The 13,480-nt window shown below is 41.8% G+C and overlaps 1 protein-coding gene across 16 annotated transcripts in view; it reads left to right on the forward strand.

Annotated features, from left to right (window-relative positions):
* syngap1b (synaptic Ras GTPase activating protein 1b) overlaps positions 1–13,480 on the forward strand; it is a 78,142-nt gene that overhangs the window by 21,084 nt on the left and 43,578 nt on the right. For 15 of the 16 annotated variants that reach the window (XR_002836883.2, XR_002836885.2, XR_002836886.2 and 12 more), the window contains one exon: positions 322–427. Coding sequence is in view for 12 of the 16 variants with exons in the window: in XM_023801510.2 (XP_023657278.2) it covers positions 322–427 (106 nt within the window). In the remaining 4 variants the exon portion in view is untranslated. Of the gene's footprint in view, positions 1–321; positions 428–9,593; positions 11,933–13,480 lie in introns of those variants that run through there. The other variant, XM_023801511.2, reaches the window with a different exon arrangement.

The following is a 13,480-nucleotide window of genomic DNA, read 5'->3' on the forward strand; positions in this document are numbered from 1 at the left end:
CTGGTGTGCCTTCCGTTTCAGGGCTGTGCCTCTCAGGGCATGGTAGACATATTCAGGGCCGTTTTACCAGCTGTAATGACTACTGGAGCTGAAGGAGCTTCCTCTGGTTTTTCAGCCAAATGCAAAAAAAAAATAAAAAATGCAGATTTTTTGCCCATGTGTACTACAGACAGACTGCATCTCAGCTCAGCTGGAGCTCAGGTAGAACGTGACCCACCCGACTGACGTCCAAGATGTCTGTAGGCCAGGCAACCCGCCGACCCGTCTGCTTCCCTGGCTGACCCACTTCCCCCCTCCCCCCCCTTCTCTTTGGACTCACAGGTCCACCCCTTGTTGATGCGAGAGCGTCGCTCGGAGCCGCAGAGGAACAAGCTGCTGCGCCGGACCGTCAGTGTGCCCGTTGAGGGGAGGCACCACCCCGAGATCGGTGAGCGAGCAAACCTCCGAAAGGGGGGGGCGGGGGGGGGGGGGGGGAGCCTCTGTACACAGAGACCCGGACGCGCGCTCTGTGGGGACTCTTACTTTGACAGGCTGTGCATGTGGACAGGCACTCACGCTCACTCAGTAGGGCTGATTCACGTCCCCCTAGCTCTCTCCCAGAGCTGGCCAGTCATACCAACACAGTTTTTTTTTTTTTGTGAGGACCATAAGCTTACAAAACAGCCCTTATTTCGACTGAGACACATTTACTCTGAAAAGAGGCAAACTAACAACTCGAGAGAATATTGCAGTGCTAGACAGGACGTGATTGTTCCCATCAGAAACGAAGAATCCAAACAATGAGTGGCCTTCTCAGGTGTCATTGTTCTATCTCAGCATATAGGATTTCATGATTCCCATCACTGTGTGTTACAATTAGATTCCGAGCAAAGGGGCTAGTATTAAGCAGACACACGCTTCAGTAAATGTAACCAGATACCTTTATGAGAGGATCAAGGACAGTCTCACTTGGTGGATAGCCAGCTGTATTAATTTCCATATCAAATGTATTATCTGTTCTCTAAAATACCTAAATTTCATAATTAGGCAGCTGAAGTCTCCATCTTGGTACCATCTGCCTCCATCCAGTTCAGTATACTTCTCTGTTCTCCTCCATCTATTCTGCTACATAGCAGTTAAGCAAAAATAGCTTGAAGATTATTGTGCTGGCCTACTGTTGCATGTCTGCTGGATTCTGCAGGCGACATTCAGGGTTTCCTCCTTTTCACTACCAGGCCAGCATTTGTGTTTAATTTATGTTTATCTTTGACAGTAGTAATACAGAGTATAATTATAAATTAGTATAACTGTACTGAGCTATGAAGGTTTGCAGCCTTCTTACCTGTTTCACACTGAGTATGTTGACAATGGGTCTTCCCACTGTTTCATAAAATATTACAGAATGCTGGTCTTAATGGTTGAAACTCAAGGCTGAATCCAGAATCAAGACATGTGGTGTCCACTTGCAGTACCATCTTTCTTTCTTTCTGTACTTAGGTGGGGGGGACATGCCCTCCCCTCAATTCTGTCATCTATTTATCAGTTCATATGAGGAGATGCTTCTATTGTCCTCAGGAAGTTTCAGTGTGTTCAGTTAAACCAAGTGTAAAGTCTATGACAGACTCTTTGGCTGAATGCCGAAGGCATTTGAATGTGTTAAAATCCTTCTGTGTGAGCACTGTGGCGTTTCTCTGTGAGCCACGTACTGTAGCAGCGATTCTTGCCGGCTATTTATTTATCTTAGTTTAGAAATGTCGGGGAGTGATCGCAATAATTATGCGCTTTCCAGTTCTCAGGTTTCGCAGTAATACATCAGTCTTTAAAGCCAGGCAACCTGGTCTGAATGATTACTGGCAATACTAACATTTTGCTTCAGTGTCAGTCTTTGACAGAGGTTCTCTTTCCATTGTCCCAGTAAGGTGAATCACTGGTAATAAAGTCTTCCCAAATTCCCCATGTCATGTGCTGCTGTCCTTGGCCTGAGCCGGCTTTCCAGCGTGTAATGCCTTCAAACAGGAGGATGGCTGTCATCAAGGGCTCATCAGAAGGGCATTGGAAAGCACAAAGGGATAAACAACAAAAACATTCTACTTGAAAGATACTGTAGATAGGTAGATAGATAGATAGACAGACAGATTGGTAGACAGATAGTCAGATAGATAGATAGATAGATAGATAGACACAGATAGATAGACAGATAGACAGGTAGATGATAGATAGATAGATAGATAGATAGATAGACAGGTAGATGATAGATAGATAGATAGATAGATAGATAGATAGATGCATTCACAATGAAATACAGTGGTCAGATCTCAGTAGCAAAGGAATGGGCCATGGAGGAGGTGGTTGAGTGGGGGAGGGTTCTCCCAGTTCAGGGTCATGGGCACAGGACAGGAGCACGATCAGCACACTTCAGAGTGGGAATACATAAACAAATAACTACAGAAGCTGGTTATATTGGGATTTGGGCAGGGTTAAGGGGAATGAAAGAACAAACATTTGCAGTGTTAATGAAACATGGGGCATATGGACAGATTCAAAAATACTCCCAGGTCACTGTTTTACCTTATATAGCAAACCATACATACAATACATACACAGTGAACTGAATTCTTTATCTTCAGTTCACGGCATCCCAATGGAAACACTGCAGCAGCCACAACACTCTTTGCTGCATTATAATTTTCATGAAGAATCGCTATATTGGGGGGACAGATTGCTCCATCAGATGAGATTTCAGATACAAGAAAGATGAATTGTGCGGTGCCTTCCTCAAGGGCTGGTTATGTGGCACTCGCCCAGCCTCAGGTGATGGTAATGCATTGCAATTTCAGAGTCATTCGCTGTTGGCATTGGCTCCCCAGGCACCAAAGCTTATTCACGAGTCCTGATATACAGCGAAGGACTCAGAGTCTCAGTCGTCTCCCTGGATTTCACATTAATTTAACAAGCAAGGCCCCTATCAACAATCATGGGAACAGACTGACATCGAGGAATGTGTCAGTGTTCACGTACAAACCCTTACCGTGTTTCATCATACTGAATATTTTTGCTCAGTGTTACACTCTATCTAACATCTCATTTCAAAACAAGGGTATTAAGAAGTGCCTTTACTCATTATTGCTACAGTAGCCTCTATTCTTCGGAGAAGGTTTTCCATTAGATGTTGGAACATTACTGGCGTGATTTACTACCATTCAGATTGGGTATTAATTAATGTTGGGTGATCAGGTCCCTTTCTGTGTGGCTGGCACTGCACAACCAAACACACTCCCAATCCTTTTGACCTTCACATTTCCCTTGCGGGCGACCAGGGCAGCTCTAACGGGGCAGAAATGTGGCGAACTGACTTGCTGGAAGAACGGCATCGTATGATGGTGCCAAGTGGAAAGTCAGTAATCTCTTCTGTACAGAAACCATTCTGGTGCTAAGGTTTGTTGCTTGAGATTGTGTATCTATGTGCTTTATTATACATCTGTGTCTGAAATGGCTGTGGTTTACTTAAGCATTTCTTCTAACAGGGGCACCCACATACTTTTGGCCATTGAGTGTATTATTAAGTATTATTTTTATGTGACATTTTACAGTTTTTTTAGTATAGTTCTGCCCTAGAAGAGGACACTAAATGGCTGCACATAATAGGGTTTTTGGCTCAGCTCATTGTCTATCTGTCTGTCTGTTTGTGTGTGTGTGTGTGTGGGGGGGAGGGGGGTGTTTGGTTGTTTCATTGAAATAACATGCATGAAACAGAAGCTGCATGGAGGGAGGGGGGTTTATTTCTTTGGCAAGTGCCTAGTAGCTTAGCTCTGGCCTTTTTTGGTTCCTGGTGGTCGGTGTGTTGGCCACCCCTCCCACATGAATGGTTTGAGTGAGACGATTAAAATAAAGTGCCTTGCACTAGTGTGAATAGAGCCCCCCCACAGGTGTTGCTTCTTTAAAGCACTTCAGTGCCAAGCTCTATTTTTAGTTTCCGTTTTGCCTAATTAACTTTCAACAAACAGTTGTAAAGGACGACAGTAAACATGATTGCATAATTAAATTTTTTTAAATCATTATTTCTCTAATAATGAAAGTAGCGACTATTCACGTGTTTATTTATGTAATATTGATATTAATAGAGGACAGCATGGTGGCTCAGTGGGTAGCATCTCCAGGCTTGGGTGTTTGAATTCCGCTCTATGTGTGTGTGTGTGTGTGTGTGTGTGTGTGGAGTTGCACCATCTCCCCGTGGCTGCGTGGGTTTCCCCCAGGTATTCAGTTCCCTCCTGCAGTCAGAAGACATGCGGTTAGGTGGATTGGCGCCTCTAAAGTCACCCTTGTGTTTGCCCTGCAGTGGGCTGGCATCCCGTCCAGGGTATCCCCTGCTTGGTGCCCTATGTTTTCTGGGATAGGCTCCAGACACTCCTTGACCCTGTACTGGAAGTGGTTATAGATGGATTAGTATTAATAGTTAAGGTTATTCTCAGACATCACAATGATAATTTTAATACTTGTATAATTTCATATATTTCTCTTACTTCAATAAAACAAAAATTGAACCTGGCCAGCGAGGTGCCAAAGTAAAGCTTGTGTGTTTTATATGTAGGCAGCATAAGCTATAACTACACAACTGAATTATTTAAAGGAATTATTTAGTTTGCTTAATGGTGTGTGAGTGTGCCCTGTGATGGGTTGGTGCCCCATCCTGGGTTGTTCCCTGCCTTGTGCCCTGTGATGGGTTGGTGCCCCATCCTGGGTTGTTCCCTGCCTTGTGCCCTGTGATGGGTTGGTGCCCCATCCTGGGTTGTTCCCTGCCTTGTGCCCTGTGATGGGTTGGTGCCCCATCCTGGGTTGTTCCCTGCCTTGCACCCATAGCAAGGCTCCGGACCCCCCGCGAGCCTGAATAAGGCAAGTGGTTAAAGAAAACGGATGGATAGATTTAGATTGCTTATAGAATAATTATGTTTTTAACTACGTTGGTGTTACTGCTTTTCATTAATTTTGTTTCAGGTTCATAGTACTTATCATTAATTCTGGTTACTGCTTCTTAAAAGAAATATAGTCTTTGAAATTCAAAATTATTTTAATTACTGTGTTTAGTGACTGTCAGTCAACTGTATCGAGGATCAAAGGCCATGGTCAATTTATAGGAGTGTGCATTCAACATGCATGGAGACATGAACATGGACACAGCATCGAGCATCAACACTGGCCTGGTAAGGAGCCACACGGCGGCACAGCAGATCCCTCAAGGACGCACAGACGCATGATTGTGCATCCACACGTGCGTTAGGCAGATGTGATGGGCTTTCGTCAGTATCCTAACCCAGCGCTCACAAACGGCAGCTGGAGCGCCGTGTATCCGACCGGTGCGGCACGTGGGCGTCGTCGTGCCGATGCCTTATTTCTGCTGTCTCCTTCTCCCGCCGAAGGAGGATCATGGTCAGGGATAGCGGTGCACAGTTAATTTCTAAGCGAGAGAGCAGATGTGTCTTGAAAACACTGATGGCAGAGGGTAGCGTCCAAGGCCAGGATCTCAGTGGGGGTTTTATTTCAGCACTGGTCTCCTAGTGTGTGTGTGTGTGTGTGGGGGGGAGGGGGGGAAGGAAGATATGTATCTATAACATTGTGAGGACATTTTATAAAAACCTGTCATTTTGATGTTTTTTCAGAAACTCAATTTTATAAATATCTGTAACTACAATCAAACTAAAAATGTTGTTGTTGGGATTAGGGTTTTTCCCCATAGGAATGAATGGATGGTCCCCACAAAGATATGAATACAAACGTGTGTGTGTGTGTGTGTGTGTGTACATGTGTGCATGCGTGCACGTGCGTTTGTGTCTGTTTTGCCAATCTTGTGGGGACATTTTTTTGGTCCATAAATTATGAAAAATAGGAATTCCCCCAAAGTGAAATGGCCTCTTCCTTTGTTTGTTGTTTATCAGATGTGTTTTAATACAATTTAATAATTCATGAGTGAAGTTAGGATATTATATAGGAGTTATATATTGCATTACTCAAAATGAGTCACCATAATAATAGGCAAGCATATGTGTGTGTCACTGCGCCTACCCCTTTTTCTTGAGTGTCATCAATTCCCCTACAGAAACATTTCTTTTCTCCGGCTGTTTCCCCTGCACTAGAAAATGAAAATCATGCGCTTTATCGACATGACTGTAAATAAATTGCTACCAGCGCATCTACATTTGTGGAGCACGAGGGAAAATAACTTCCATTAACGATGGTGCCGTTACTGGTGTTTCCCACCCACCTTCCCCTGATTCCAAAATAAATAGAACGTCCATCATAAAACGTGCCCATATACCAGGCTAGCGGGGAGAAAACGTTTACAGAAAAGTCGGCCCGGTCCAGTTAACGGCGCCCTTTTAAGCTCTGTGTGCCCTTGTGCATTTTATAACTTTATGTGAGCATTTCTTGTTCGATTCTGTTTCACGTATTGATGGGGCTCGTGCGTCAGCGACATGGCTGTGACCAAAGCGTTACTGGTTCCTCATAATTTGGGGCTCAGACCTGGCCATTGACCTTGAAGATGAGCACTGAGTGCCTCTTTTAACCAAACATTGATCAGGTGCCTTGAGTATTAAAGGTTATTTGATAGACCTTGTGAACGAGCTTTAAAAATGCAGTATGCTTGTAGTCTGGCCGCTTACGGCATTGCCATCTGGAGTCTGCTGCCTCAATGGTGATGCCTTCCCCGCACCATTTACATTTTTTTTCTTTGGTTTGGTGACTGTCACACCGAAATGTCCGCAAAGCCGAAGGGTCACTGGGCGTGGCTTGTGTTTTTTCCCTACAAAACGAGCTTGGATGATCTTTGACCTTAGGAGCGGCGTGAGGTGAGACTTGGCTTTGCAGTGCAGGGATGCCGCCGTTCACTTTCGCAGGTTACGCCTGGCAGAAGCGGCGCACAGAGGGACAGCTCTGCACCAGAGATCCTCTAGATTTTACTTCATCTCTGCCTCTACGGCTTAGTTGTCATCAAACATACACTCCTCATTGGTCATTTGACAACCGTAATGATCCGTGATGAAAGTCCAATTTACTTTGGAGAAAATTACATATTTATTGATGTAAATGTATACATTTTTTATTCGCACTTCCTCGGTCTTTGCTCAGTCTCGGTCCATTCCACGTCAGACCAAGCCGTCCACAGCTTCCCGCTTGAAGACCTTCGGAGGCCAGGCTTCACGCTCCCTGCATGCAGCCCCTGCCAAGCCGGCCGCTCTCTTTACACGCCGCCACCCTGCGCGGCGTCATGCGGGACAGCCGGCGCAGATCGGGAGAGGCGTCTCTCGCTGGCAAACTGGCAACCCGCAGACACCTAGTGGGTCTGTGGGAGGTGTGTTTTCAGCGGGCAGTCGAGGTGCCCTGGCTGACTGAAACCGTCTTTTGCGCGACGGAGCGACGCCAGTTATGTTCCGCCCCAGTGGCCCTTTTCCTTTCCTCTCTCTGTTTCTGTCTTTGCATCTCTGTAATACATATGTAGAAATGGGGGAAAAAAGACTACAGATTGAAATAACGGGAGGGGGTGTTTAAAGAGTCTTTATCACAGGAATGTTCCTTACGGTATCCAGCATAACAGTGCGTGGTAACTATGTCTTTTTGGATCAAAAGTGCGTGGATAAATAATAACTAAAGAAAAATGAACCCCAAACGCATCATCATGTACTGCAAAGCCGGTAAGCTGATATTGGAGCCAAGCTGGTGGTGGCTGGTCTATCTCGGCTGATGAGAGCTGGCATGTGACTTCAAGCTGGCAGGAGGATTTGTTCTGCTGCCAGTGGATGCTGTTGGGCAGAAGTGTGGAGGAGAGGTTAGGGTTGTGGGTTTGGAAGCCCCACTGTGGCACTGCTGTCGTGCCAGGCTTTTAACCCGAACTGCTTCCGTGAAAAAACAAATGTACTGGGGAAGCTGCAAAATTTTGACTAAACGGCAGATCCTTTCACAGCAATTTGCCCTGAAGAAGGACATATGTCTCCAAGAGATGTCCCTTAATCCTTGAGCTACGGCCCTGTTGCTTGAGGAACATTTCCCATTGGCACAGTAGTTTTGCACGGTCCAGATTCAGTAAATCAGGACTAGGATATGTGAGGTAGTCTGGGTTCAAGACAATTTTTTCTTCCGTTCTTTGTCTTCTATTGTTCAGAAAATACTGCACAAACCTAAAATTCTATTTTATGGTAAAAGAATGGAACAGGGCAGTGAAATGGGAAGGTAGGATAAATAGATCAAACATGCTCCATGCCTAAAATTTGATTATCATTATTAGTCCCTTATTAGTCCCCTGATTTCATTCCATAATATTTGAATCAATAATGGAAGTATATGGATGTGTGTCAGTTTCATGTGCATCTATATTAATGAACATGTTGACCACGCTAGGACGACGTCACCGAGTGGAACGGAGCTGAGCTGAACTTGAGAATGCAAAAGGTCAAAGGCATTTGCGAAAAAGGTGATATGTGGCTCAGAAGAAAATGTTCCCAGACAAACGGTTTTTTTGTTATGCAGCAGCGCTGAGATCTGACAAATAAAAAAAGTGAAAGAAAATTAGGAGGAAAAGATACATTTCTAAAGGGACTGGAATCACATCACTGATGGTAACCATGGTAATAATTACAGAGCAGACAGACACTGCTGAAGAGAGAGCGAGAGAGAGAGAGAGAGAGAGAGAGCGCACTAGGGACAGGGTTCGGAAAACGTTACCATCACAATGTCAGTATGGCGATTGTACTGTTACTTTTTAAGGTAGGTGTCCCCTTATGACTTAATCCTGTCCTGCCCTCTCTGGATATACTTTTCAATTAATATTTTCTTATATTCATCATCAGTATCGGTAGAACTACCTTTCCCTTCATTTTCCCACCCACTCCTCTCATTGATAGTGTTAAGGGTTAAGAGGTTGTAACCGTGGGTTTATAGTTGTCATAGCAACAAGAAGCAGCGATATACATGGTCCCCCATCCGTTATGATTGGTTGAATCCAAGTAACTTAGGTAAAATCCTCAAAATTGCACACCACCATTGGAGAATATAATAACGGGTTAAATATTGAATATTGTAAGTACTGTAATATACATACGCACAACAATTAAATGTTTGTCAATACTAATCAATCGATACCAGTTATTGATCTTGATTAACATAAATAACACATGGTAAATAATTTACACAAATTGCGACTCTCAAGGGGGTGAACGTTAATGAATGGATTATTTACATGATTGATATTACTATAATGCTGCAATAAGTAAATATCGATTAAAGGTTGGGCTAATTGGGAAGTACATGCTTTTATATACAGATCAGTCAACTGAAAATGGTATTATTTAAATAAAGGAATGTTCTACCGTGTATGGTTTAATGGAGCAACCCCTTACGTCCGCTTCTTACAGTCAGCCATTAAGGCGAACTATGCTAATAAAATAAAAATTGCAGCTTATATACTAATAAAATATTCAGTATATATTTGGCTTTACAACTTAAACTAGTACATAACCATCCCCTTAGCTTTACATTTCGCTCATCTGTGTGTGTGTGCGTGCGCGTCTGTGTGTAAGAGTGAGACGGAGAGCGAGGGAGAGAGAGCGCGAGAGCGAGCGAGAGGGAGCTAGCGATCACCAAGGATCCCTTGTATAGTAGGCTACTTAAAATCATTCTGCGTCCAATTACTCTGTTGCTCCCCCCGTTTACTATATCCCCGCCCTTCTCGAAACTGACAGCGATTGAAAGCAAAAGCGGGGGATGGCAAGGAAGGGCAATATCATTTATTCAACCAAATACACCTGTAAACCGTAGTGTCTACCAAATCTGTGGTATACAACCGCAAAAAATGATCTACAAAACGCGAGAAGCGGATTGTCGAAGAAGATGAAGCAACCATTAGAAGAAACGGGAAACGGAACGTGTTAAGCCTTTGGATACTTTTGCCGCAAACTACGTTACTGTTTTCAATTAGAGACGTGCCATAGTTTACTTGACGTTGCTTAATTTTTGCCGGTGGGGAAATGAGCGATGGAGATCTGCGCATTACTGACGGACTGCTGCTCAAGATTTTCATGAGAAAATAACTGATCTGCGGAGAAACTCCCTCCTGTCACATCCCTCTCTAGCGTGGGAGCTCACAGAGATAAATTATCGACGGAAAGATTGCATTAGGATTTTCTGCTTTCTCGGACTCGGGAGCTGAAGAAATAGACACACTAGTTGACGCACTAATGTACACTGAAGAGCAAGGCTGCACACATAAACGCACACGCAATCTAGCTTTGATGATCGTGAAGATCCATGCGTAAGAATCGTCTCCAACAGAATCATAATTAATGTGCCGATATTTACAAATATCATCTAAATTATAGTATAGTAAATTAAAAAAACTTGAGGCAGATGAAAAGTATAAAATGATATACGGTCTTATACCCTAATATTTGACTAACCGAAAAATCAAGGCATTTGAATATTGGTTTCAGTAATAACTGTTATGATTACAAAATACGAAGGATATCCGTTTTGCAAAACAGCTTATAATTACAACAGGAGACTAATTTAAATACATAATACAATCAAAACATGAGAGAATTTCGCCACAGAGGATATACCGTAGATTATCCTGGAAACTGCAGCGGGATCTTTACTCAGCGTGTAAATTTTGAAGGGGTCGAGGGCAGGGGAGCAGTTGACAAGGATCAGGGAGAGGCCGGGGCTACTGAGCTCTCAGCGAGACTGCCTGCCGCGGAGCAGCCGCTGCCGGGGCTGGAGAGCATGGAAGGGGGGAGGTGGAAGAATGAACCTTATATCCTTGAAGAATTATAACATTCACTATTTCAGAGTTGCAATATTGTTCGAGCGTTTTAATAGTTTACAGGTCAGATAATCTATCAATCAAACATCTTAAATATGTATATACATTATGTGCTTAATGTTATTCCGTAGCTGTATTGTATTCGTCTCTTAATCGGGGGGACGTTAAATCCTTCTTGAATAGCTGAATCTTCTACAACTGCAGTGTTCGTTTCACAGTTTTATATTTATATGTATTGTTGTTATTTTGAAAGCAAGTTTCAATTAGTTTTATACCAAATCTATATCCAGGGGAATTTAATTGACAAAATATACTACTCATAATCAATTTATCCTCAACAAAAACTAAAATAATTTAATGTTTTTTTAATTATAATATTTTTATTTGAAAATATATTGTATTAGAATACTGTCTGCTAAAATGTTCTGTGGGTAATTGAATGACCATGCAGAGGAATGCTGTTACTTTGTACAGCACTTGGATATGCTAGGCAGACAAGCCATTAAACTTGATTTTCATTGGCTTACATATATAGTTATACAGTGAGTGTTAAAATAAGGTGACAGCTTAAATTTTACAATTTTACATTATGTGCAGTTGTTTTGCTCTTTTTTCAAACTATATTCCTATTTTTTAATATCCTACCTTCGATCTTCGACTGATCTTTGCTTCTGAAAACAGCTTTAAGCAAGAACTTAAACTATAACTCTCACCCTTTAGAGTATATTTAGAGCAACTTAAGTTCATTGTTTCTTTTTTTCTTTCTTTTTGCAAACATGCATAATGTGGAGTATGGTTAGAGCGTTTAAACCATACATACACACATATTTTGCAGTCTGGATTCACGAGTAGAGCATGGATACATTGAACAAACATACATAAATAGATTAAGGAGTTTACAGTCAGTTTTACACTTTCACATTGAAGCATAACTGTGTTCAATATATATTCCGGGCAAGAAAGTGAAGAATAAAAGAAGAAACTCAGGAAACAAAAAACTAACTTTGGACATTCAATCAAGGGACTTTTCACCTTGACTCTGAGCAATAGAGCAGGCAGGAGGAACAAACACAAAACAACTGACAATATCTGGCAATGTTCTCAAGAAACCTGGAGTCCTGTTCTAGTTCTGATCAACATTTATAGGTAGGCCCAAAATCTCCTTTTTTGCATGTCTTCTTAGCACATTATTATGAATGAAGCTTTGAATCAGGGTTTGATCATGAAAAAAGTTTATATTCATGTTCTTGGATGAATTTCTACATGCATTGATGGTGATACTGTGGACCTTAAAATGAGGATATGACCAATGATGGCTTTTTGGACAGGGTTCAGTAATAGGTGTTTAATGTGGTTATTTTATTTCCCAGAATCCTCTGCCATCAGGTGTGTCTTTTATAGATATTAATGGCTTACCTCTGTGTACATCCTGTGTTGCTTATTTTGGTTAAACACAAAATTAGCCACTACTGTGATATGAAGAGATGTTCCAATTGCTTTAAATATTTTTAGACAATTTATTTCTCATATCTGTCGATAAATTGCAAGTAAGATGACTTAGGAACAACTGTTGTAATAGAAAAAAAAATCATACAGGCTTAAGCACACTTTAGAAATTGTTTTTGCTCGTGCTGACGTTTTTACACTTGCTTTTTTGTGTGTGTTTATTAAATTGTTGATTTAAAGAACACCATGAGAATTTAAGGCCTTGTCCTGTTTTGTCATGGGAGACTTTTGACCCTTCCCGATTTTCTGAGGGTTACCATGATTGGCTGTTGCTTTTTATTTAAAGAATGGAAGGAAGTACATCATACAGTATATTGTAATTTCTATTAGCCGTTCTTTACTAAGACATAGCATTTTTGTTATATCCATTTAATACGACCAACATTTGTTTGAATTATTAACATTAACAAACATTATACATGTATGAATTCAAGAACTGTAAGATTATGGTAATGCATCTGAATTCAGTTTTTATTAATGCTTTAAGTTTGTCCATATGCATACATTCTGAAGGACATAGCACCTTAGGACACATTTTTACCAAAACAATGAGCTATAAACAAAAATGCAAATGGATTCAAGCTTTTCTACACCCACACTCTCCGCGTCTCGCTTCCCTCTGACCGAGGTAGCTGGAAGCTGGTACTGCCCCCACATACTCCAGGTTGACATCAAATTTACATTCCGAACAGACAACACACACACACACATGTATGCACAGACAGACACACGCAAATACACACTGATGCAATTTAATAATAACCAAAAAATCAGACGGCATATCGCCCATATACACTGGAACTCAGTGTAGCTAAGACGTTGGAAAACTTCAGAAAAAAACATTTCTTTTTTTTGTTAATATCCAATCATCTGCCTGTTCCATAATGTGATACAGATTGTTCAAATGATCCCTTTAGATTACAGTGCGGTTTTTTTTATTTCCATTTGCATTTTGTGTGAGTAGAGAGATTTGTAAATAATTAAAATCTTACCAGAACGTGTAAAATACATCTTCTGTATTCAAATGTTGTCCTCTGCTCTGGCAAATTTATTCTAGGGTGTATGTGTTTGTGCGTGTGTGTGTATATATATATATATATATATATATATATATATATACTGTAAATACGTATGTATGTATGTATGTGTGTATCTGTTTCGATGTACATGTTCAGTGCTACATGCTTT

This window comes from Paramormyrops kingsleyae, chromosome 9 (assembly GCF_048594095.1).
Source record: "Paramormyrops kingsleyae isolate MSU_618 chromosome 9, PKINGS_0.4, whole genome shotgun sequence".
Classification (NCBI taxonomy): Eukaryota; Metazoa; Chordata; class Actinopteri; order Osteoglossiformes; family Mormyridae; genus Paramormyrops; species Paramormyrops kingsleyae.